Source organism: Sciurus vulgaris (assembly GCF_902686455.1).
Source record: "Sciurus vulgaris genome assembly, chromosome: 15".
Lineage (NCBI taxonomy): Eukaryota > Metazoa > Chordata > Mammalia > Rodentia > Sciuridae > Sciurus > Sciurus vulgaris.
Window position 1 is genome coordinate 50,724,859 of NC_136476.1, and position 26,751 is coordinate 50,751,609.

The window sequence follows — 26,751 nt, forward strand, 5'->3', positions numbered from 1 at the left end:
GTACTGAATCTGGGAGGATGCTCTACCACTGAGTTACATCCCCAACTCTCTCACCCCCCACACACCCCTTTATTTACTAGACAGTCTGGCTAATTTGCCCAGGCTAGTCTCAAACTTGGGATCATACTTCAGTTTTCAGACTCACTGGTTTACAGGTATGTGCCACTGCATCTGGCTTTCAACTAGCATTTTTAAACATCAAAATAACATCAAATGACATCTTGGACAGAAGCTGCAGGTTTTGTGGCAAAAGGGAAATAGGTTATGGAATGTGAAAAGGATTTCTTGATGCTGACCAAAATTCAGCTGGTACTGAGCATTACATGCCAGGCACAGGATCACACTGCATTTCAAGTCACAAAAGTAAACTAAAGGGCTGAGAATGTAGCTCAGAGGTAGAGCATTTGCCTTAGGTTCAATTCAAAGTACCATTTAAATAAATAAATTAGGAGCCAGGTGCAGTGGCACATACTTAATCAATACTCAGGAGGCTGATCAGGGCAAGAGGATCACAAGTTCGAGTCTAACCTGGATAATTTATAGTGATATCTTGTCTCAAACGAAGAGTGCCCCTGGGTTCAATCCCCAGTACTAAAGAGAGAGCCTGTGTGCAGTGGCACAAGCCTGTTATCCCAGCAACTTAGACTGAGGCAGGAAGATCACAAGTTCAAGACCAGCCTCAGCAACTTAGAGATCATCTCAAAATAAAAAAGGCTGGGGACTGAGCTCAGTGATTTAGTAAACCTGGGTTCAGTCTCCAATACCAAAAAGAAAGAAGTAAAATGCTAACATTAAAATAAGGGAGCAAAGAAGGCCTACAGAAACAAGATCTCACTTTCTTCAAAGTGCTTAGCATAGGACCTTCGTACATCTATCTTTGGTTGAAACACAAAAAAGACATCCATAAGTAAAATTGTTTTCAAGAATAAATGCTTATGCACAAGGCCCTGGGTTCAATCTCTAGCACCACACACACAAAAAAAGAGAAAGTACTTTACTTTAACTAACTGATAATGATGCACATTGCAAGAAACTTGTCTTAGATTTTCAAAACAACAGCATATTTTCAATGCCAGACCTTCTCCCACATACAAAAAAGAAATGTCAAGACTTTGTGAATTTTCCTAAGTGATCCTGCAACTAGTTCCATCCAGAAGATGGAGATATTTCCTGGAGTTAGTCTGAACATGTGAGAAGGCTAAGAAATGAGCAAAAGGATGAGGGCAGTAACAACAGATCCTATGCTGTCACCTGACCTTTCTGTGTCACCTGACACAGCAGTCTTATCCTACTACCCCAGGAACATGCTGGATTTGAGACTCAAGGATCACAATTATTTCCTCCAAATCCCACCCCCACTGTTTGATCCTAAGTAAATACGTTAAATAAATGAGCACTTATTTACAAGATCTCCAGAAAGGTGTAAAGTTTATTAACATCTTAAAAAAAAAAAAAAAAAAAAGCTATTGAATATGGGGATACTTATTTACAAGTGTTACAGTGGGAGGCGCGTTTTAATCAGCATTTCAAATAATCAAAGAACATTTTCTTCCTAGAAATATCATTATTTCACTCTTCAGGAAGAAGATAAATGAAAACATTAAGTGACTGCCCCACTTAGAAGCAGATAAACTAATACCTTAAAAATATTTTTTTAGAAAGGGTAATTGCTACTTAAGCAAGAATTTTCACAAATTATTCCCATGGCTAACTCAATTTCTTTGCTTAAAAAAGCTGGCCTAAAGAAGCAAAAGAGCAACACATGAATATGTCCTGATTAAACACATGCTGTCAAGCTAGTTTTTAAAAAGTTGAATTAGGGTTTCCAGAGCTTTAGGAGTCCATCTTCACTATAGGTAGCAATAAGGTTCTGATGAGGGTGATGTGCAATACCAATCACATCCTTCTCGTGAACCTGGAAGAGGTTAAAGCACAGATTAGTGTATGCATATCTCTTTTAACAAATCACTCTGAATGGGCTTTCAGAGCTGGGGTGGTTGGGGTGGAAAAGAGATACTGAGAAGCCACATATTGCAAATGGCATAGCTGCAAGACAGAGAAGAGCTATCCAACTCACATCACATTGTGTCATAATAAGAAACTTATTGTGTGAAGCCCCTGAGATTTTAAGACTGTTAAAGCGCCTGCATTACTTTTTGTACTGAGTTTAATACCACAAGAGTTAGAAATTTCAAAAATATCCTAATCAATTTGAGAAAAATAATACTCAAGTAATGTGCCTTCAAAGGATATGGAGAAAAGTACTTTATCTGTCACTCTCCCAGCTCTACAAGAAAATGCTGACTAATCTACCTGGTCAGACAGGTACGTACCTTTCCTTCTCTTGTATACACTTATTCTATCCACCTGAAGCTGTGGGAGAGATCACTGAAGAATGCCTTGACTTGATAAAAGAGGCAATGTCAACCTTTAATTTTACTTAATGTAAAAATGCCTCCATTACATTTCTTGTACTGAGGTTCATAATGATAGCAGAATTTGGAAATGGTGTGTACTTCAGAGTTCAAAAGAACAAGGTTATCATAATTTCTTTAAATGATCTGGGTAATACTCACTGTCAAAGTTCTCTCCAGTTTGCCAGTGACTGTACTGAAACAGTAGAGCACAAAGTCCTCCCCAACACAGTAGATCCATTCACCACGGGGGGAGAGGGCACAGCAAACAAAGTCACCACCTTCTCTCTTACCAGAGCTGAAGCTTCTGACAATCTAGAGTATATCATATCCCAAAAAGACAACAATGAAGAGAAAAAAGAACATTAGATCAGCAACAGCTCACCTGGGGACAGAGATCTAAACATTTTAAAAAATAACATTTTGAAATAACTTTGTTTCAGTTCTGGGGGATTAAACCCAGGGGCCCTCTAGCAATGAGCTATATCCCCAGTCTTTATTTATTTGAGACACAGTCTGACCAAATTGCAAAGGCTGCCTTCAAACTTGCAATGTTCCTGCATCAGCTTCCTGAGTACCTGGGATTATAGGCATGCTGACACACGGCACTATAAATGACATTTTAAAAACTGCCATTTTTTACTTATTACTTTGTACCGTGGTTTACCAACATTTATAATTAGATCTTCAATTCCATTCATCATGTGCTAAATCTTCTTACCTGGGAAATATTCAATGGATAAGCTACCTATAAAGTAAGTGACAGACATGAATTTCAAATTCATACACCCATGTCACAGATCCTGCTCTTTAGTCTACTGACCATATTACCCTGAAGCAAATTCATTACAATGATTTTCAAAATAAGTATAATACTAGTTCTCAATGCTTTAGACTTATGCTCTCCAATTTCCTAAAACAAAATGCGTTGCTTTCCCCGTGCAGGATGGAACTGTCTCCAACACTCTGCTTGGTCTATATTCTCTAACATTAAAATCATCATAAATCAATTTCAATTTCAAAAGAGAAACCAACCTCAAAAGGCTAAGTATATACCATGTGATTCTATCTATGTACCATTTGCAAAATACATCATAATGAAAACAGATTAGTGGTTGCCAGGGGGTGGGTTAGGGTTTGAAATTATGCAAAACTATTTACATTAGCACCAAAAACAAAAATATGAAATACTTAGATATAAAGCAAAATACACATGATTATATGAGGAAAACAATAAAACTGATGGAAGATATCAAAGAATTAAACAGAAATATGCATGTTCATGGATAGGAACACAATATGGTCAAGGTATCTTCCCAACCTAATTTACAAATTCAATGCAATCCAAATCAAAATCCCCACGAATTATTGTAGATAATGGGAAACCAATTCTAAAGTTTAAATAGAATAGTCAAAAGATCCAGAATAGCCAATTCAGTATTGAAGGAGGAGAACAAAGTTGACTGACACTACCCAATCTCAAGACTATTATAAAGCTTCAGTAATCAAGACGGTATTGGCACTGGCAACAGAATAGATAAATAGATCAATTGAACAGAACAGAGTCTGGAAATAGGGTCACATAAATGTAGTTAAATGATCTTTCACAAAGGAGCAAAAGTTCCTTTATGAAAAAGGAGAAAAGATAGCTTTTTTTGGTATTAGAATTGATCTGGAGCACTTTACCACTGAGCTACATTCCCAGACCTTTTTATTTTTAAAGTTGCTAAGGGTCTAGCTAAGTTGCTAAAGCTGACCTTAAACTTGTGATCCTCCTGCCTCAGTTTCCCAAGTCACTGAGATTATAGGCATGTGCTACCATGCCCAGAAAAGACAGACTTTTCAACAAGTGGTACCAGAACAAATACAACTCATGCAAAACCATGAATCTAGACACAAACATTACACTCTCCACAAAAAGTAATTAAAAAAGGAACCTTGATGTTCCAAATACCCCTAATGCTACCTCACAATATGGTCAAGATATCTTCCCAACCTTCACAGTCCACAAAAAGTGAGATTCTTTGAAAACCTTGTAGGTGTCCTGATTGGAAATACACATTATGAGAACACAGTTGCCCCTCTCCTATTGATGTTCCACTTTAGCTCATGAAGTAGCTAGGAGATGTCCTGAGTTGGTACACCATACCACGCTGCATCTCCCTAATGGAGACAAAGATTGTTATCTTAAAATCTTCAATGAGATTCGAAATGGGGTTTAAAGAAAGATCAGAGACTCATTTATCCAAAGGAAGAAAAAGAAACAGCATAATATACAAAAACCCTGAGGAAAGAAAATAATTTTTGAAACACCAAAGAGAAGTTCTGTAGAGCTATAGTTTAAGTGTCTGAAAAATAAATACCCCTTATATGGTTTATCAAGTGGTGAACCTTTATTTGGTTACAGGGAGGGCCAGAACTGGGTTCTGTGCAAAGGTACTTTCTGAGTACTCACCTGCCCTTGCATGTTCATGATGACCACTGTGTTTGACCTGTTGCATACCACAAAATGCTCTGGATTTTTAGGAAGCAGGATCACACTGTTGACAGTAATGTCTGTCCCCGCAGTGCTTCCCAGGGATTTAAAAGTATTTGAACATTCTGTAGTCTTCATATTCCAGATCTACCACATAAAAATTTAAAACAAAATTGTTCAGTATAAGAATTTCTAGACTGGAATTGCTCAGTGGTGGAGCACTTGCCTGGCATGTGTGAGGCATTGGGTTCAATTCTCAGCACCACATGTAAATAAACAAAATAAAGGTCCATTGACAGTTAAAAAAAAAAAAAAAAAAAAAGAATTTCTAAAGTTTTATGGCTTACAAAATTAAGGATCAGGTTCTAAAAAAGAGTAAAATTCACTCATAAAATGTTTCTTATGATTTTTAAGGCCAAATATCCAGCAATGCAATGTACATAGTAAGAACTCATCATCTATTTAATTAACTGGCATAAACAAATTGAAAGTTACAAATTAAATTATAAAACCCCCAATCTATGATCTTTCCTTACAAATGTTTCTTAGCTAACAGTTACCTATCTTTGAATTTAGCTATGTATCAACACTGCTACTGTCATAAACAACCAGAAGGCTACCTTTGGACATCAAAACCAAAAAGGGTTGTACACTTAAGACCCTACCTCAAAACTCACAATAGGTCTGGGGTGAGGTATAGGTATGGGCCTTTTTTTAAAGTTTCAAAAAATGATTCTAACATACAGTTTGTATTGAGAATGACCGAACAGAAGTCACATCGTTATTAGCAAACACACAGAATCCATGAAGAGGAAGTCACTCATCCAAAACCGTTTTACCTTGTCCTTCTGAGCTCTTACAAACTAAAGGGGTTAAATCAGACAACCCGGAAATCTGCAATATGCTTAAAGGAGTGCCAAGAATGCATGGCACTGTCCCAACATCATTCACTTAATGAGGTTATAAAAGCCTCTAAGGCACATCTCTGTCACGTTTCCTCTGTGACTAACACAGAGCTTGGCACAAAACAGCTGTTTAATAAATTCCATAAACAGGAGGAAATAGTCCCACTAGTTGCTCTGGTGTACCATCATTTGCCCTAGTCTTCTCTTCGAAGCCCAGCTGCCTAAAGGAAAAATGAACAATTAAGATACCAAGAGTTCTAAGGCTTCTAGGGTTTCTGTTCAAAAAATTAATGAGATGCTTTACCCCAATCACTACAGAAGGGGAAAGACCACAAAACAAAGAGGCCTAGACAAACCACCTCACAACAGCATGGCATTTACAAATTGTGAGACCCATAAATACAGCACAAAGGGGGTGAATCCCATGACTAAAGTACCAAGAGTTCTGTGTGTTTCCCCATCCATCCCAAGGAAGAGTACATCTGCTTCAGAGTTTCTTGTTAAATTCCCAACCAAGAACAATTTCAGATGGTAGTCTGACATGTAAGTGCTTATGTTAAAATGTCTAGATCTACCAACAAAGTACATATATAAGGCAATTTAAGAGCAGCAGGTCCAGAATGTAAAGGAACGTCTTAAAGATCTCTAGCCAATTTTCTACTTGGGTGTTTCTTATCTTTTCTAGAAAAAAAGGCCCTCTTTAAATAAATAAATCTTTTAGGATACTAAAGATCCATTACTTTCAGCTAAGAGTTAAGGGCAGTGAATAAGCATTAAGAGAGTTTAGCTCTACTCTATACCTCCTCAGTCCTATAAAAATGCTGTTAGGGAGACACTAAATTTGGGGGCCTGGTATAGAGTAAGGCTGTGCAACTAAAAGCAATCTATACATCTGGCTATTGAGTCTTTTGTGCATATGACTGATAAGGGTTAGCCATATTACAGCATAACAGATTCAACAGCTATACCTGTGAAAGGAAAATCACCCAAGTTCACCCAAGTCTAGAATCCACACAATTCCTCTTTCTCTACACATTGATAAAGTCTCTTTGGACTATAGATTTGAGATTTAGGATCCCCCTGCCAATAGGGATTCCCACAGAATCCTGACTCAGAATCACCTGTGTTCTAAAACAGCTAGTAAAGAGATTTATTCCACCATCATCAACATTATCACCACTGTAATCTTCTCAAAGGACTAAGATCGAAAAACAAATTTAAAAATCACAAAATGAATCAGTAGCAAATACTTAACCTTTACAGTGCCATCAGAGGATGCACTAATAATATAATGTCCATCTTGTGTAAATGTTGCTTCATTAACAAAGGAGGAATGGCCACGAAATTCCTTCAGGGTTTTCCCAGACTTTAAACCATGAATTCTATCACAAATAAAAGCAAATGAAAAGAAAAATTAATATCCTATATATTATGGTTAGGGCCAAGTAAGTGTTGAATGCATCTTAGATGTATTACAGAAACTCATGTTATAATATTAAATGAAGAGAGCTATGCAACTGTATATGGTATAATTTTCATGAGCTCAAACCATGAAACAAAACCAAAACAAACTACACAGAGACTAGAGAAAAATGTAATGATACCACAAGCTTCTGTTCAAGGTTGAACCTCTAAAAACTAGTAAACAGAAGACTCAGAATCAGTGGGTCTCAGCTGGATCCTAGGAATCTATCTGTAACAGGCATTGGCCCTCTAAAGTGATTATGATGCAGGTGGGTCCACAGACCACACTCTGAGAAACACAAAGCACTGCTATACACCCTTTCAAAACTCTGCAGAGTGAAGGGAAGAACTCAAATGGACAGAAAAATAGTATTGTTAGCTGTATTTTGGGGAAAAGGCGGCTCACATGCCCTAACTTTCCCTATCAGCCCATACTAATGAAGTCTCCTCCAGAACCTCATTATATCAAACCAAAGTGAAGTTAGTTTTGGGATTCTTACTTACCTAATTGTCTGGTCAAAAGAGGCACTAAGGATCTGACTGCTGTCCTTAGAAAAACTCAGACAGGTAACACCTTTACTGTGTGCCCTTTCAAATCTCCTTAAACACTGTCCACTCTGAATCTTCCAGACCTTTATTTTAAAAAAGAATAATAAAAGTTGTAATAATATCCCATGATAGCCCACAGAGCCAAGCAAGATGCAATGTTCACTAATGTACCAAAACAACATTAAAAATGCATGCTAATAGCTGAATATGATATGTTTGGTTCTTGTAGTACAATGATAACTGAATCCACTGTAAATTAAAACCCTATCCTTATAAATTATTGAAACAAAAATTTAGACTCTAAATCCACTTAGTAGAGATAATTTCTGTGTTTTTATCTAGGACAGCATATATTACCAGCAATTAAATACAAACCCAGAGCTAATCGGCTATCCACCATCTCCTACTAGAAAAAATCAAATTCAATATACCAAACACAGTAAAACAGTGTGGTATGACAGAAAAGCATGAATAGACTAGGACTAAAGTCCTAGAGTTGCCAGTCACCTACTGTGTGACCTTAAGCACTGAACCACCCCAAGAAAAGTTATTATTAGAATTAAACAAAAAAATACAGTGATTAGCATAAAGGCAATGCTCAATAAATTGCTCAATATCATGTGTAGGACATTACCACATTTCAGAAGTCTCAAAATGTCTACATACATACAGGAGTTTATGTCAATCTATACCTTGATTTTTCCATCTTGAGCTCCAGTTGCTAACATTTCTGTATCTCTACTAAAACACATGCAGAGAACAGCATCGTCCATCATCATAAAGTTATCCTGGGCCTGGTACTTAAGATCCTAGGGGAAATGATAGTTAGCAGTTATCAAAATAACACAAAAGCCAAGACCCCAGTGGACCAGGTCTCGAGAAACTCACTAAAAATAGGAAAATGAAATGCATCTACTCTAAACCTCCAAAGCAGATGACGGTGCTATGTGTGCACTTCTAATGGACAACTGATATTGCTGGGAACAAATAATGTTTTGTTATTTTTTGTGTAAAATAAAAAATTGTACACAATACAAACTAATACTGTAAAAAATGCCAACATAAGCCAGGTGTGGTAGTGCTCATCTGTATTCCCAGCTACTCAGGAAGCTGAGGCAGGAAGACTGTTTGAGCCCAGGAGTTCTAGATCAGCCTGAGAACATAGCAAGACCCTCCACTCTTTAAAAAAAAAAAAAAAAAGTCAACAAAATACTGCAAATATTCTGTTTACTAACCTTTTCAAGGCAAAATCACTCTACAGTTTCATATTTCACATCTTTAGTAAACCTGAATTTACTATTTTGAGCAATGACATGAAAAAGTAAACTAATATTTTCCTCCAAAGTGTCAGCTCCTTTTCATAAAACCGTCTGCTATTTATTTGTGATGCTTCTTTTACATGTTATTGTTCAAATAGAAATACCCTTATTGTGTTTTTTTCTAACTTAGACAGAGATAGTTTCATAGGAAAAAAAAAAAAAAAAAAAAAAGAGGGCTGGGGAGATAGCTCAGTTGGTAAAGTGCTTGCCTTGCAAGCACAAGGCCACGGGTTCGATTCCCAGCACCACAAAAAAAAAGAAAAAAAGAAAAAGAAAAAAAAGAGGCAAATTAGTATGTAAAGTACGAAGTGAAAATCACTCACAAATCCACTACCCATGGAGTAGAATTTAGTAGTCTATTTAAAGACTACATTTTAAATCAATGCATAAAAGTCAATAAATAGCTATTTGAGGAAAACATTAAGTTGGATTTATATCAATTTTATCCTTCTTAACAAATTCTAATTAAGCAAACACTAAATATTAAACATAAAAATACTAGAAGAAATTGTAGGAGAAAAGATGGAAAAATTTTATCTGTAAAACAAAACCATAACCAAAATTAAAATATAAAGTCAAAATTAAAAAACATTTGCAATGCATATTCTGATTTCCTCCATACATATAGTGGTCCTACAAATCAATAAAAAAAATGTCCAATAGAAAAATGGACAAAGGATATTAACAGACTTCACAGAATAGGAAACATTGATAGCTTTTCACATATAAAAAAATGTTGAGGGGCTGGGGAGATAGCTCAGTCGGTAGAGTGCTTGCCTTGTAAGCACAAGGCCCTGAGTTCGATCCCCAGCACCCAAAAAAGAAAGAAAGAAAAAAAAAAAAAAAAAAAATGTTGATTCATAATAAGAGAAATAGATTAGATTGGAAACAAGCTTAAATATGGATCAATCTACGCAATGAAATGTAGCAATTATCTGCAAGATATACTATAAAGAGAAAAGCAAGAAGCATAACACAGTATACAGTATGCTACCACTTGTATTTTTTTAAATGGAAAAGGAAATATAGTAAGTGACTGCACAAATATAGAATATTCTGGGAAGGTTACACCAGAAACTGGTAACCCAACCTGGTCCAAGGAAAACTGACTGGCTAAGGGACATGGGCTCTACTTAAATAAACTTATTCTGTTTTTTTTTTTTAATGTGTTATCAGATGTACATATTACCCATTCAAAATACAAGTTTTGGACTGGGAATGTAGTTTAGTAGCAGAGTGCCTGCCTACCACGTGTGAAGCCCTGGGTTCAATTTCCAGCACAGCAAAAATAATAATATATGTAAATAAGTAAATTTACTTGTATATGTATGTGTGTGTGTATACACACACAAATACACACATACACACATATAGACACATTAAAATTATAATAGCTACAGCTAATAGTTGCTAATTTTTTAATAATAAAATTTAGAGTTTAATTAAAAATAACTTCAGGTGGACACCATGTGGCATGCTTGTAATCCCAGCTACTAGGGAGACTAAAGGAGGAAGTTCCAGGCCACCCAGCCTCAGCAACTTATTGAGAACCTGTCTCAAAAAAAAAAAAAAACAAGGGCTGGGGATATAGCTCAGTGGTACAGTAAATGCCTAGCAGGTTTGAGGTACCAAGCACTACAAAAACAAAAGCAAAAACTTCAAAAGGATTTTTAAATAATTAAAGTACTACATGTGCATTACATACAGATCCTTCCTCAAATAATCTATGACTTAGAAATAATCGGCCTAGGGAAAAAAGGTATAGATAATTAAAAATAAGGCATAGATAATTCAAAATCAGAATTAATTTTTCCACTGGGAAAGTTAACTAATGTATTTAAATACTTTACCTTCCTGATTTTTCCAGTAGTAAAGTTCCATACTTCAATGAATCCATCAACAGACCCAGTAACCAGATACTGACCATCTGGAGAAAATCGAGCACACTCCACATGTGATTTCTGACCAAACTGTTTCAAATGAAATAATGAAACACACATTTTTATCTAGTGACCTTAAAACAAATCTCATTTTAACCTTACATATAATCATAGCTGGTCCATCTTATGGAATACTGGAGGGAAGTTTCTATACCTGAACAGAGGGAGCTGGTAAATAGGTTTCTAATTATGAGATTATTATCAGCTACTTTAGCATAACTCACACATTCAACTTACCATGACCTAATATGTTCCTGTTGTGCATCTGGGGAGAAAACTAAAAAAATATATTTTTCCAAAATAAAAAAGAATATTTTCCTATACTATTTTGCAAACAAACTTCCCATCTCTTTCATAACCTTCATTTAATCATGTGATAATGTGTGTCTCATCAAATTGAGGACTAATTACAGAACATTAGACAGATGGGAAAAACAGAGAAAAGCTCTAATGTAGATTTCATTTTCAATGCCAAAAATAGAAAGTATTTATAACAGAAAATCTTAGCCTAGAGGCATAATTATAATAGATTTCTATTTGTCTGAAGGTTTTAGCCAGGTGATAAAGGTGCTCCTCAAAAATATCATTACATATAAATAATGTATATATTCCAGAAAAGACAAATCCAAAATGCTAAACCAAAGTCTAAGATTTGAGGAATATGAAATATTTTAAAACCAATTTCAATCTGAGCTAAAAGCCCAGAGAGAAAATATAATATAAAGAAGATGCTAAAGTAATATATACTTATAATTCTGGGAACTGGAGCAATTACTTGATTATGCTTTTGCCTAGAAAAGTACCAGATTAAAATTTAAAATAAGGGCTGGGATGAAGGCCTGGAGTTCAATCCCCAGCACCACAAAAAAAAAAAAAAAAAAAAAAATCAGAATCAGACATAAGCCCACTTTTTTTTCTTTTTTTTGGCGGGGGTGGGGTTGGTGTTTGCTGGGAATTGAACTCAGGGGTACTCGGCCACATGGCCAGCCCTATTTAGAGACAGGGTCTCACTGAGTTGCTCAGTGCCTCACTTTTGTTGAGGCTGGCTTTGAATTCATGATCCTCCTGCCTCAGCCTCCCAAGCAGCTGGGATTACAGGCATACACCACCACGCCCGGGTCATAAGTTCACTTTATAATGCCACAACTGGCACTCTGCCTGACATGCAGCAGACAAAAACATAAATGTTTAATAGGACAAGTATATAGAAAGTTCAGTTTGTTCCAGGCTTAAACAAGAATTAACCATTCTTCCAAATGTAGGTTTCGTGAGAGGAAGCACAAAGGCAGATGATTGGGCCAGATGTCAGATATGCATCCACTTGGTCTGAAGTGTGCCACTACCGGGTAACAGCAGTACCTCGGTGAACAAAAAAAGTAAACTTGAGTGCTGTCATAGCCAAAGAATGAGTTCACCTTCCCAGTACCAAAGCTCATGATACAGGGACTGGCTGAGTCCGTAAGTACTCAACGAATGATTATCATCTGGCTGATCTCACCTTAATATGCCTGCTCAGCTGTGTAGGAAACTTTTCCTCTTCCACATCTTTGACAGCTGCTTTGCCACGAAACAAATCTATGGTCATACCAGGAGGAAGTAACCCCTGGTGCTGCTGCCACTTTAGTGCCTATGAAAAAAAGAAGGTACAGCAATCCACTGAGGTGATTTTGAAGTCTGGGCTTGCTCAGATAATAACCAAGTCTGTAGTGATGAGGTCCAGAGGAAACTAAGCCTTCCAGACCCCAGCAGTCTTTGGCTATCCAAACACAACATAAACTGTAGTTTTCAGTGTGTCTAAGAACACAAGGCTGATTTCAGGGTGGGAGGGGACTCTAGGCACCAATGAGTCTATCAACCTCATACCTACTTGCTTTACATGTACAACTCTTTTATTATAAACAAAACTGGGAAATAGAAACTTCCCAAAGTTCCAAATATTCAAACACAGCAAATGTTAACATTTGACATAGTACCTTCTAGACTTTTCTCTTTATATAAAATGTTTAATTATCCTATTAGTAATTACATATAAATTTTATATTCTCGTTTTCACCTATCATCAGATCACACTATGATATAACTAGCACTTGAACAGTGATAGTTATTCCTTGTATGACACCCTGTCTAGTGAATGCTTCAGTTTACTTAATCAATACGTTAGGGGACACTTACACTGCCTCCAACTTTTTACTCATCTAAACAATGCTGCACTGAACATCTCTGAATATAAGACATTTCCTATTTGGGGAACATTCTATTCCCCACTGAGTATATTGCTACAAGAAAAATTACTGAATCCACAAAAAAAGAATACAAATGGTTAAGACTCTTGATATAGGGCTAGGGATATAGCTCAGTGGTAGAATGCTTGCCCAGCATGCTCAAAGACACAGGTTCAATCCCCAGCACCAAAAAAAACTAGATATAAGACCTTTCCGTGTTCCATTAAACAACAGGTAACTACAGAAAATCATAATTTGCTCTATATTTCCAAAATGCTACAAGAAGTCAAGTATGGTGGCACACACCCATAATCCCAGTGACTTGGGAGCTGAAGCAGAGGGATTCAAAGTTTGAAGCCAGACTAGTCTTGGCCACTTAGCAAGATCATATCCTTAAAAAAAAAAAAACACAGGACTGGGGCGGGGGGGCGGTTAGAGATATAGCTCAGGGTTCACGTGTCCCTGGGTTCTATCCCCAGCATCACAAAAAAAGAAACTTAAAAAAAAAAAAAAAGCTAGAAGATTTTAAATGTTTTCACCATAAGGAAACAATAAGTATTTGAAGAGATAGATATACCCTGATTTGAACATTACACAATGTATACGTGTATCTAAATATTATGTGGTACCCCACAAATATGTATAATTTTTGTGTCAATTAATTAAGGGGGAAAAAAGAAACCTAACTCTGAACCTCAGAATCACTACAAGCCCAGGGTGAGAGTGTAGCTCAGTGGCAGAGTACTTACCTAGTGTGTGCAAGGTTCAGGATTTAATTCCCATCATCACATACTCATACACAAAAAAAGAAAAAAGATCACTACAAGTCTGCAACAAATAGCTTTTTGGTTCTTTTCTAAATGCAGATTTAACCCAAAGAAGTTTTTTTATCCCTATTAATCACTGGTGATCTTTGCTCCTTACAAAACATCTACTATTCTAGGTAGTTTTACAATAACAACTAAGCTAAGCCCTTAAATCTTCAAAAAGTGATTACCACCTGACTGATCTAAAGATCCTACCTTAATATGCATTAATATTTAATGCTAAAAATACCACTATCCTAGTATCACTCTGATACCAAAACCAAAGACACATCAAGGAAAGAAAACTTTAGACCAATATTTCTAATGAACATAGGCACAAAAAAACCTTTAAAAAAATCTGGCAAATCACATACAAAAACATATTAAGAAGATGGTGCACCACAATCAAGTGGGGTTCATCCCGGGGATGCAAGGTTGGTTCAACATCAGGAAATCAATAAATGTAACTCATAACATCAACTTAACTTAAGGTTAAGAATCATATGATTATTTCTTTTTTTGGGAGTGCTGGGGATTGAACCTAAGGCCTTGTGCTTCCAAGGCAAGCACTCTACCAACTGAGCTATATCCCCAGCCCAGTGAGCTATATCCCCAGCCCTGATCATTTCAATAGATGCAGAGAAAGCATTTGACAAAATACAACACCCCTTCATGCTCAAAACACTAGAAAAAATAGGGATATTAGGAACATACCTCAACATTGTAAAGGCTATTTATGCTAATCCCACAGCCAACATCATTCTTAATGGAGAAAAACTAAAAGCATTCCCTCTAAAAACTGGAACAAGACAGGGATGCCCTCTTTCACCACTTCTATTCAACATCACGCTTGAAATACTAGCCAGAGTAATTAGACAGAATAAACAAATTAAAGGGATACAAATAGGAAAAGAAGAACTCAAGCTATCACTATTTGCTGTGATTCTATGTTTAAAGGACCCAAAAAACTCCACTAGAAAACTTCTAGAACTAATAAATGAATTCAGCAAAATAGCAGGATATAAAATCAACACTCACAAATCTAATGCATTTCTATTCCTAAGTGATGAATCCTCTGAAAGAGAAATTAGGAAAACAACTCCACTCAAAATAGCCTCAAAAAAAAAATAAAATACTTGGGAATCAATCTAACAAAAGAGGTGAAAGACCTCTACAATGAAAATTACAAAACATTAAAGAAAAAACTGAAGAAAACCTTAGAAGATGGAAAGACCTCCCATGTTCTTGGACAGACAGAATTAATATTGTCAAAATGGTCATTCTACCAAAGGCACTATACAGATTCAATGCAATTCCAAATAAAATCCCAATTACATTCCTCATAGAAATAGAGAAAGCAATCATGAACTTCCTCTGGAAGAACAAAAGACCCAGAATAGCTAAAGTAACCCTGGGCAGAAAGAGTGAAGCAGGAAGTATCACAATACCAGACCTTAAACTCTACTATAGAGCAATAGTAACAAAAACAGCATGGTATTGACAGGTAGACCAATGGTACAGAATACAAGACACAGAGACAAACACACATAAGTACAGTTATCTCATACTAGACAAAGGTGCCAAAACATACAATGGAGAAAAGATAGCCTCTTCAACAAATGGTGCTGACAAAACTGAAATTCATAAGCAGCAAAATGAAATCAAACCCCTATCTCTCACCCTGTACAAAACTCAACTCAAAATGGATCAAGGATCCAGGAATTAGACCTAAGACCCTTCACCAAATAGAAGAAAAAGTAGGCCTGAATCTCTATCACATTGGCTTAAGGACCAGACTTCCTTAACAAGACCCCCAGAGCACAAGAAATAAAAGCAAGAATCAATAAATGAGATGAATTCAAACTAAAAAGCTTTTTCTCAGTAAAACAAACAATGGTGTGAATCTACATTGTGTACAATTATAGAAATGAAAAGTTGTACCCCATTTGTGTACAATGAATCAAAATGCAATCTGTAAAAATTTTTAAAAATTAAAAAAATACTACCACCACTACTACTACTACTTGAAAAAAAAAAAATCAGCAGCAGCTACCATTTACTATTTACTAGGTGTGCCAGGCAATATATGAAGTACTTTATGAGCATTATCTCATCTAATCTTTACTACACCACCACAAAGAATGGGATAAGAATAGCTGTCACTTGCCAAGACCATATAGCTGATAAGTGAGCTTGGATTCTACCCAGCGTGATCATTTATTCCAATTTCCCCAGGATAGTTTTCATTTGCACCTGATATCCTAGCATGCTGATCAATAGACTCATCAACGATATCCCAGACAGGATGATATGATCAACCTATGATCACACTAATTCTGACACTACAGCTTATGTTCTTAACCATTAAATGACATTGCCTATCGCAGAAAAGGAAAGCACAGCTTGACACAGCTGCTTATACAAGCAACTCTACAAGTAGTGCCCGATTCTTATGATGTCTGATTTCTTTAGCTCAGGAAAGAGTACTAGGAGTTCACAGTAATTTCATTTCTACAGACATTTAATTACCTGTCCCAGCAATGCCATGAGACGAGACGGAGGCACCACACTAACTTCCCCAGCTAAGGCCTGGGCAATTGCTGCTCTTCTCTTCTCTTTGCTACTTCCATCTGGATATGCCTAAAGAAAGGAGAGGAGCTAGCATTATTGCCAAGAAACAAGACACAAATGAGCTTATTTAAAACAAACAAGCAAAACATTCAAAGAGGAAAACAAGAAAAGAAACTATACAGTAAATAGGGAATTAATTAAACCAATGTATTTTTTTTTAAATGGCTTCCCAATTCTGCCCACCTGAATTTCAAAAGTTTGAGCTAGGAGAGAACGGAAGACGTCAGTTAATCCACACTGTTATTTCTGAAAAAGAGTCCAAGTAAACCATGTCAAAGCAAGAGATGTTTTAACAATTTTTGAAAACTTTGCGGGGTCAAAGACTTTTTTTTTTGGTAGTACTGAGGATTGAAGCCAGGGCCTTGCATATGCCAAGCAAACACTCTATCACTGAGTTACACCCCCAGTCCTCTTTTATATTCTTTAGAAATTTATTTCAATCTAACAACACCCAGCTCAGAAGCATTTTACCACTTCTAACATAAATCCTGTACTGGTAATCTAAACTCCCTTTCTTCATCCTCATGATTTCTGTAAGCTCACTTTAATTTTCTATTATCCAGTACCTATTAAATTCTTCCTTTTGACAATTCTCTAGTGAAAGGTTAGGGGTATAACTATTACATATCTGTCACACACATCCTTACATATATAAAATATGTTTTGGAAGAATAAAGGAATTATCAGTCACCATGTTCCACTAGTAAGCATAATTATGCTGGATGTGGTGGTGCATGCCTGTAATCCCAGTGACTCAAGAGGCTGAGGCAGAAGGATCACAAGTTCAAGGCTGGCCTCAGCAATTTGGTGATGACCTAAGTAACTTAGGAAGACCCAAGTAACTTAGCAAGACCCGATCTCAAAATAAAAAATAAAAGGGATTGAGGATGTCACTCAGTGGTAAAGCAACTCTGGGTTCAATCACCAGTACAAAAAAAAAAAAAAAAAAAAGGCACAAGCAGATCAGAGGCAAAAGCACAAGCTTTCTGGGAATGGAAAAAGTTGGAAGTAAACTGCAATTGTCAGGGGCAAGGGACACAAATACTCACTGAACATCCATCAGTCTGGCAGCATATCAGGGCCAGATAAGTACTTGAGCTAATGTAGAAATGACATCAGAACAAAATGTTCTGCTCCTTTTTTGTTTTTCTATGAAATTCTTTTCTTTTGGTGTGTGTGTCTGTCTGTTTTTGGTTTTGTTCTTGTTGTTGTTTGGGGTTTTTTTCATTTTTTTTTTTTTTTATTTAAAAATGAGGATGTGGGGCTGGGGAGATAGCTCAGTCGGTAGAGTGCTTGCCTTGTAAGCACAAGGCCCTGGGTTCGATCCCCAGCACCCCCCCCAAAAAAAAAAATGAGGATGTATGGACAGAGAAGACTCTCACACTCAGAAAATGGAACAGGACTATTTCTTTAACATATGCACATTTCATTCAACATATGAATAGAAAAGTATCATCTCAGAAGTTATACCAAAAATCACAAAGTGTTCAATAAAATGTTTTTTTTTTTTTTTAAAAAGACCACATTATTGCATATTTTATATTTTCACAATTAACAAGTTTATTTTTGTTACCACAGACATACCTCACGAGGATCAAAATAAGACCTTGCCAAGAGGTTCTCCAGATGAATATACCGTTCTGGCTGTGTTTGTTTTAACATGATCATGGGGTCAGTCTGTCTCAGAAGTGACCTGGCAGCACCCAATTCACGGAGCTCTATCAATTCCAGAACAACCTGGACAATGGAAAGAAAATAGATTTTTCAATACATTCTCTTATAAACATTTCTATCTCAGTTAAACTTTTAACACATATATGGCCTGCCCAAATATTTCCAATACTAGGAAATGCTCCTTTTCCTTTGCACTAGCAGTTTTTAGTTAACAACTAAAATAACTATAAATAACAACTTCAATTCTTCAAACTTCACCTTTCATTTTCATCTGCTAATCTCTCCTCTTCCCAGCCTTCTTGTTCATAATATATACACTAACGAAAACTTAAGGTGGGCCGGGTTATGGTGGTGCACATATGTAATCTCAGTGACTCAGGAGGCTGGGGCACAATCATTTCAAGTTCAAGGCCAGCTTGGGTCACTCAGCAAGACCCTGTTTCAAAACAAAAAGTCTGGAAACATAACTCAGAGGCAGAATATTTCTGGGTTCAATTCCCAGTACCATAAAAAAGAAAAGAAAGAAAACGAGAAGTAAGAATACCTCCATGGGCTCCAGAGAAACCTTTCTCCAGTTACTAAAACTTTCTTTGGGGAATTACTGAACTTAAAGAAACAAACCAACTGTTCTATTTTTACTTCAAACACTACAATCTTATTTCCAGAAAATCCATTCTGTTCAGTTTGTTTTCCTACAAAACAAAAAACTAATGGTTATGCCCTTCTTGTCAATTCTTATTTTACAAGGTTTTTTTGTTTTGTTTTGTTTTTTGGTGTGTGCACGTGCGCGTTTTTGTTTTTCAGTTGGTTGGTACTAGGGATTGAACCCAGGAGAGATTTATCACTGAGTTACATCATCCCCAACCCTATTTTCATTTTTTATTTTGAGACAGGGTCTCACTAAGTTGCTATGGCTGGCATCAAACTTGTAATCCTCTTGGCCCCCACCAAGTCTTTGGGATTACAGGCATGCACCACCACACCCAGCTGATTATGGTTTTTTTTTTTTTTTTTTTAGTTGCAGATGAACAGAATACCTTTGTTATTTATTTAATTTTATGTGGTGCTGAGGATAGAATCCAATGCCTCACATTTGTTAGGCAAGTGCTCCACCACTGAGTCACAATCCCAGCCCCCTTGTGTGTTCTTAATATATTGTTCTATAATAAACAATTTGATCTTTGTCCTAGGATTCTAGCTTAGAGCTTCAAAAATCCTTGGAATTTTGCTAGTGACTGGAGTATATTTGTACTCACTGGCTCCTTGAATCACGTTTGAGTTGTGCTAACACAGTGGCTCGGGATAGGGACTGGTTACCAGAAAGACCAACCACGTAATTAGAAAGTTAAGGCTTTGAGCCTACCTGATCTCTGGTGGTAAGGAGTACTAAACACAGGAGCCAGTGACTGAATTATCAATCATTTCCACATGATGAAGCCCCAATAAATAACTCAATGGAATCTCCTGCTTAGTGAACATATTAACATGCCAGGTTGGTGTATGTCACAATTCCACAGGGATAGCACAAAGGCTATACAATCTGGACGCCCCTCAGACTATGCACTGTAGGTCTCTTCATTCAGCTGCTCCTGATCTGTATCCTTGATGATAAAACTATAATCGTTAAGTACAGAGTTCTTAGTTCTAGTGAATTATCAAGCCTGAGCAGATCATAAGAACCCTCAAATTTGTAGACATTTCATCAAAAGTATGGGTATCCTGGAGACCCCCAAAGTGCAGCTAATATCTGAAGTGAGGACAACCCTGTGGAGGATGAAGCATTTAACTTGTGGGGGTCTGTGCTACTTATAGGTATTAGTGACAGAATTAAACCACAGTACATCAGTTGGTGTCAGAATAGTTCATTTAATCATCACTTAAGAAATAATTTTAGATTGCACAGTGGACCACATCTATAATCTCAGCTACTTGGGATGCTGAGGCAGGAAGATAGCAAATTCAAGTGAATCTCTGTCTCAAAATAAAAAAAATTTTAAAGGGATAGGTATGTAGCTCAGTGACAGAGTGCTTGCCTAGCACATATGAGACTTTGGGTTCAATTACAAGTATTACAGGAAAAAAAGGGAAGAATTTCAATTTGGGAATATCTCAGATTTTCCAAAAATAAAGAAAGACACTGTCAAGCCTTGAAGTGTAAGTTTTACAGGCAGTTATAGCTCTGAAGTATTTAAAGGAATGAATGCTTATACTTGCAAGTCAGAGGACCAGTCCACAACAAACCAACATCTGGGGTTCAGCATCATAACCACTCTTACCTGTTCATAGAGGTCAATAAGGGTTTTGTCTGGTAACTTCAAGGACTGTATAGCCTGTAGAACAGTATCCCAATGACCACTATTAATGTCAGCCACAAAACTCTCAATGCTGTCCACAGTATTCAGAGACACAGTAGTCTCCTCCTGTAATGTGGCCAATGCCCGATGTAAACTGTTCTCCTTGAGGTACTGCATGATCAGACGGATCACACTGAAAGAAAGCAATTCATTCAGTTCAGGAATCCTCTCTCACCAGAAGCCAAAATAAAACCTACCCCAGCTTATTTCTCCCACTTAATCTTCCTCCTTTATCTACTTTCCATCTCTTTATCACGTGATTAAAACTTCCAAAAAATTAGAGAATCAGCCAAGCACAGTGGCACATGCCTGTAGTTGTAACAACTCAGGAGGCTGCGGGAGGAGGATCTCAAGTTCAAGGCCGGTCTCAGCAACTGAGCAAGACCCTATCTCAAAATAAAATATTTTTAGGGCTAGGGATATAGCTCAGTTGGTAGAGTGCTTGCCTTGCAAGCACAAGACCCTGGGGTTCAATCCCCAGTAATGCAAAAAAAAAAAAAAAAAAAATTTAATTTAAAAGGATCAGGGATGTAGCTCAGTCACAGAACACACCTGAATTCCATCCTCGGTACCAAAATAAACAAATAAATCACAGAATCTAAGTTCCAAAGGATCCTCATTCTAGAGATAAGAGAACTGGGATGCAAAGAGGAGAAAGGGATGCAAAGAGGAGAAATCATTTGCCAAATCTCTCACAGTCAGAAAGGGAGTTAGTACCAATGTGACTCTTATTTTCTAGGTCAGAGTCCAGTGTCTTTTTAATTCATGTCATTGTAATTACTGCACACTTTTCATGAAAAAAAAATGTATTTTTCCAGTACTGGGGATTGAATCCAGAGGCACTATATCACTGAGCTACATCTCCAGACACTTTTCATTTTTTTATTTTGAGGAAAGATACTGCAAAGTTGCCCAGGCTAGACTCAAACCTGGAATCCTCCTGCCTCAGTCTCTCAAGTAACGGGGATTACAGGTATGTACCACCATGCCAGGCCTCACAGTTTATTTTAAATCTATGTTAGTCGTTAACAGAAAATCATCTAAATGATTGTAGGATGATTTGGTCCTCTTATATAGAAAATCATCTAAAAGACTGTAGGATGATTTGGTCCTCTTATATAAAGACAACCAAAAAAAAAAACACATGAACTAAAATCATCTTACTGGGGTTTGTGGAACACAAATAAGTAGAGTCACAGCATATGTAAAGGCAAAATAAAGTTATGCCTCATTTGCAAAAATAACACCCACTGCTTTCATTACCAAATTTTCAAGATAAGTGAAACAAAAACATCGTGGAATCAATTTCCCAAGAAAAAGAGGACCCAGACAACTTCTGCATATTAAAAGAATAGGATCTGGGTGTCATGGCACACATCTGTAGTTCTAGCACCTTTGGTGGCTGAGGCAGGAGGATCACAACCAACCTCAGCAATTCAGTGAGGCCCTAAGCAACTTAATGAGACTGTATCAAAATACAAACTAAAAAGGGCTGGGGATATGGCTCATGGTTAAGAGCCCCTGGGTTCAATCCTGGAACAACAAAAAAAGAATAAGCAACCATTGTTAATATATGACAGAAAACTTAAAAGCATTTTGTATTTATTTTTAATTAAATAGTTACTTATAGTACAAAGATTTTTAAAAGGACTAGGAATGTAACTTGGTTCCTAGTACAGCTAAAAAAAAAAAAAAAAAAAAAATCACTGAACAGTATTGATACATTGTTTTCCTTCATTCTTAAAAGTAAGTATGTAGGGCTGGGGCTATAGCTCAGTTGGTAGAGTGCTTACCTCCCAAACACAAGGCCCTGGGTTCAATCCCCTGCATCGCCAAAAAAAATAAAATAAAGTACGTGGCTCCCACTATATTTGCATTGGACAGCACTAGGATAGAGGGCCAGTGCCCTGGATGTAAAGACTTTAGATTGGAATTTAGTCAATTCCCTTTCCCAGAGAAATAATAATAAAACAATAATCAACAATATGTATTCATATATGTATTCATTTACTCCTCAAAAAACCCTATAATAGGGGAGGAGCTGTATAGCTCAATGTCAGAGCACTTGCCCAGCACATGTGAGGCACTGGGTTCTATGCTTAGCACCACATAAAAATAAACAAAGGCATTCTGTTCATTAAAAAAAAAAAAAAAAAAAAGAAGATTAAAAAAAAAAAAAAAAAAAAACCTATGAAAAGGAGATGTACTGGGGAGTGAAATTGGCCAAATTATGTTATATGCATTTAATCTTATATGCATGCCACAATGAAACCCACTATTCTGGATATTTAATACATACCAATAAAAAAGGAAAATATCCCAACCCTATGATGCAGATATCAATATTATTCCCAATTTACATAGGAGGATTTGACAGAATAAAAGAGATAAGAAGTGGAAAAACAAAGATTCAAACTGGCAGTATGGGTCTTGAGTATATATCCCTGTTGGGAAAGCAAACACTTCTTAAAAACTCATGCAGAAAGGAGTCAATTACTGTTACCTGCAAAGTCTTTTTCCCCCCTCATGGCCCTTTCACAAAGTACCCAGAGCTACGCCTCCAGTATTCTAAGATGAAAAAAATATTCTAATATGGAACTATCTTTCTTAGCATAATTCCACTGACTTCTACTTTGCATTCCCTTCCCCACAAAGACCTCATACTTCCCACTGCAGAAATCAAATTCACTACCTTCATGCTAAGTGAAGATAAGCCAATCTAAAAAATCCAAAAGACGAATGATCTCACTGATAAGCGGATGATGACACGTAATGGGGGGTGGGAGGGGGGCAAGAATGGAGAAAGGAGGGACTGTATAGAGGGAAAAGAGAGGTGGAGGGGGAAATAACGGAATGAATCAAACTTCATTACTCTATGTAAATGTATGAATATGCAAATGGTATGCTGTTACTCCATGTACAAACAGAAACATGTATCCCATTTGTTTACAATAAAAAATAAATAAATAAATAAATAAATAAAACACAATGTAATAAAGAGCTAAAAGTTTTGGAGATAACCTGGGATTTGAATCAGAATTCTGTCATTTACTGTGATGTGTTTCCTCATCTGTTAAGAAAAAGGCCTATCTTGGACAGTTGATAAAAGAATTGACTATCCTAGTTATAGCATGCTCAGCACAGAAAGCATTTACTAAATAGTATGTATTATTGATAATAAGAACATGCAGCAGTCACTGCTGCTACTGCAGGGTCTTCAAGGCTGGGAGAGTGGCTGTTACAGCTATCTTTCAAGCCCCAAAGCATGCAATCCTTTCCAGCTCTTACCCTGACTTGGTTACCTTAACCTCTATCACTCCTCATCATTCTTCTTTGCTTTATTTTTCTCCATAATATTTACTATGTTCCCCTTCACATCTTACTTACTGTATGCATTGTCTGCCTTTCCCAATCAAAATATACATTCTATAAGGGCATGGATTTTTGCCTAGTTTGTTCACTACTGTATCTCCAGCATCTCAAACTGAACATAATAAACTTCAATGTCTGTTGAATGAAAAAGAACTCCCTTCCTCCTATGCAGGTCTTCAGGATATGTCCTCTCCCTTACACTCAGAACACAAATGTTATGTCTGCTAATTTAATTTTTAAGTTTTGGCAAGGGCAGGTGGAGGGTGGAGTGCTGGTGATGTCCACTAAAGACTTTCTTCAGTCACTCACCATTTCCCCACCTCCCTCCCCCACCAACTATCAGTCTTCAGACCCAATATCCAGATTCTGTCAATCCTTTTTGGCTACGAAGAACTCGCAGACGAACCAAAATTCAGGGCCAGATTTGAGACTGATGATCTCATGATAACAGCTAGACGTTCATCATTCCTAAAGCAGTAACTGAGTATGCTAAGTACTGGGACTACAAGGAAAAGAAGCCCATAAACACCTTACAGTCCAATGGTGGCAGGGAGACAACAAACACTAATACAGGGTGGTAAGTGCTAAGCACAGAAAAGCAAAGGTTAAAACCAGGTCTGCAAAGTGTGCTGCTCCTCAGCCCCACACCGCCTCCCGTGGGGCTTTGTGCTTCATGTTTGATAGTTGCTTCCTTCCTGTGGGCCCACCTCTGAGGTAGCTGTATCCAAGAAGCTTCTTTGTGGGTAAGGAAATTGCCCTTCATTCCTTAGGCCCTCGCACGCCTCCCCATGAATATCCTCCACCCCCTCCCCACCATTAACTTCCCGGCCCCTGCCACGCCGCGAACATCAGCCATAGCATGACTCACTCCGAAGACTCGATTTCGATCGACATAGTGGTAAATTCCCGTGCGCAGGCCCCACTCCACTCTCAGGCCCAGTCGCGCAACACACCGACACCTCCGGCGGCCGTCTTACGTCACTTCCGCTCGGTGTCTGACGCCCGCCCTGGAGGTGGAACGGACGGAGACCGGGCGTGGAATGCGTGAGGGCGGGGCCTCAAGGGGCTGTCAGAGGTCTGTGTCTGTGCGCCTGCTCCAGAGAAAAATGCTCCGCTCGACGAAGACTTCCGCTTAGAGGCACTGGTTTGGAAATTTTGCTTTCATTTGATGCAATTAATTGATTAAAATTAAAGATGGGACTGAATTTGCAATACCTGATTGGGAGATTAGTACATTTTAAACCAATATAACACTAGCCAGCATACCTAGAAGGATTTGAGTTTAAAAAAAAAAAAAAAAAAAAACAGTTTAATCAACCTAAGTGCTGTTTGAGGCCCAATTAGGATTTGCATACCCACTTCTTGGAAAGAGCTAAATTACTTATCATATTTCCAGCTAGGTACTGGGTTCAAAAGGGTCGCACCACAGTGGTAGGGTTATTGGAAAAACCAAATGCAAATGTGTGAAGAGATTTGAAAGACTCCTTTTTGTAGACTTTAAACCATGCATTATTAAATTACTAGTGACAATATGTAGAGATATCAATGAATTTCACAAAAAAGACTTTTTAAAATATTTATTGATGTAAATTTTAAAAGCTACTTGCAGCACAATGATGAATCTATGTTGTCAAATTACATATTGAAATAAATAACTTATTTGGGGAATTCCTATTCGATTTCACTCTTATCTGATATAAATGTCTGCCACACAACTTCTTTTTTTGTATATTCTCTGTCTCTCTCGCTCTCTCTGTCTCTCTCTGTCTCTGGTTCTGGTTATCAAACCCAAGGACCTTGCACTGTACACTTTTCACATTGTCCTTTTTTTACCATCAAACCCCCAGCATTTTTTTTCTCAGTACTACTAGGGATTAAAACTAGGGTGCTTTACCACTGAGTTACATCTCCAGCTCTTTTTATTTTTATTTATTTATTTATTTATTTTTTAGTCAGGGTCTTGCTAACTTGCTGAGGTTGATCTCAAACCTGTGATCCTCCTGCCTCAGCCTCCCCAGTCACTGGGATTAAAGTTTCCATCACCACTTCCGGCACCTCTAAACAAAAGGAAGAAGGTAGAAAAGGGAAGAGAGTAAGAGAGGAAAAGAGATGAAAGGGTATAAACTGCAGGGATTGTGGGCTGAAACTGTATTCTGCCTACCTTACTTGCTGCTTGAGAAAATCCCTAGTGCCTAGTACCCTACCTATTTCAAGTCAGAACTTGTTATTTGCTACTGTGCCTGTGGTTTTTGTATTCATGTCAGTTAGATCATGGACATCAACCTTGAGAAATGAAAAGTTACCATTATTGTTGACAGCCACAAATGTATCCTCATCCTTTGTTTCTTAAGTGTTTTCAATTTTTTAAATTTTAATTTAATTCTTTTGTATGGTACTAGGGATTGAACCCAGAGGTACTCTACCACTGAGCTACATCCCAATCCTTTTTATTTTTTATTTTGAGACAGGATCTAGCTAAGTTGCTCAGGCTGGCTTTGAACTTGCATTCCTCCTGTTTCAGCCTCTGGAGTAGCTGGTATAATAGACATGCAACACTGTGCGTGGTTGATGTATTGAATTTTTAATCTCTGACTAACATCCAGTGCCCCTACGCCTCTGCTTTCT

General features: G+C 37.3%; 1 protein-coding gene across 3 annotated transcripts; it reads right to left on the reverse strand.

Annotated features, from left to right (window-relative positions):
- Positions 1–1,411: 1,411 nt before the first annotated feature.
- On the reverse strand, positions 1,412–25,143 carry SMU1 (SMU1 DNA replication regulator and spliceosomal factor). Of its 3 annotated transcripts, none has more exons than XM_079112207.1 (12): positions 24,995–25,143; positions 20,677–20,887; positions 18,311–18,463; positions 16,625–16,735; positions 12,566–12,694; positions 10,978–11,097; positions 8,501–8,617; positions 7,764–7,891; positions 7,051–7,177; positions 4,870–5,037; positions 2,577–2,729; positions 1,412–1,915 (listed from the first exon to the last, which is right to left on the reverse strand). In XM_079112207.1, the coding sequence occupies exons 1-12, from the start codon at positions 25,018–25,020 to the stop codon at positions 1,817–1,819; spliced, it is 1,542 nt and encodes a 513-aa protein (XP_078968333.1). In that variant the 5' UTR covers positions 25,021–25,143; the 3' UTR covers positions 1,412–1,816. The 3 variants fall into 3 exon arrangements, with proteins under 3 accessions (XP_078968333.1, XP_078968332.1, XP_078968334.1); XM_079112206.1 differs by lacking the exon at positions 24,995–25,143 and adding an exon at positions 24,834–24,960; XM_079112208.1 differs by lacking the exons at positions 10,978–11,097; positions 24,995–25,143 and adding an exon at positions 24,834–24,961.
- Positions 25,144–26,751: the final 1,608 nt, after the last annotated feature.

Coding starts and splice junctions, on each gene's coding strand:
- SMU1 (XM_079112206.1), bottom strand. CDS start 24,889: ATGAAGGGCAATTTCCTTACCCACAAAGAAGCTTCTTGGATACAGCTA. Junction 8,618..10,977: donor CTACTGGAAAAATCAGGAAG/GTAAAGTATTTA, acceptor CATTTCCCCTAG/GATCTTAAGTACCAGGCCCA. Junction 7,178..7,763: donor TCTTTTGACCAGACAATTAG/GTAAGTAAGAAT, acceptor TATTTGTGATAG/AATTCATGGTTTAAAGTCTG.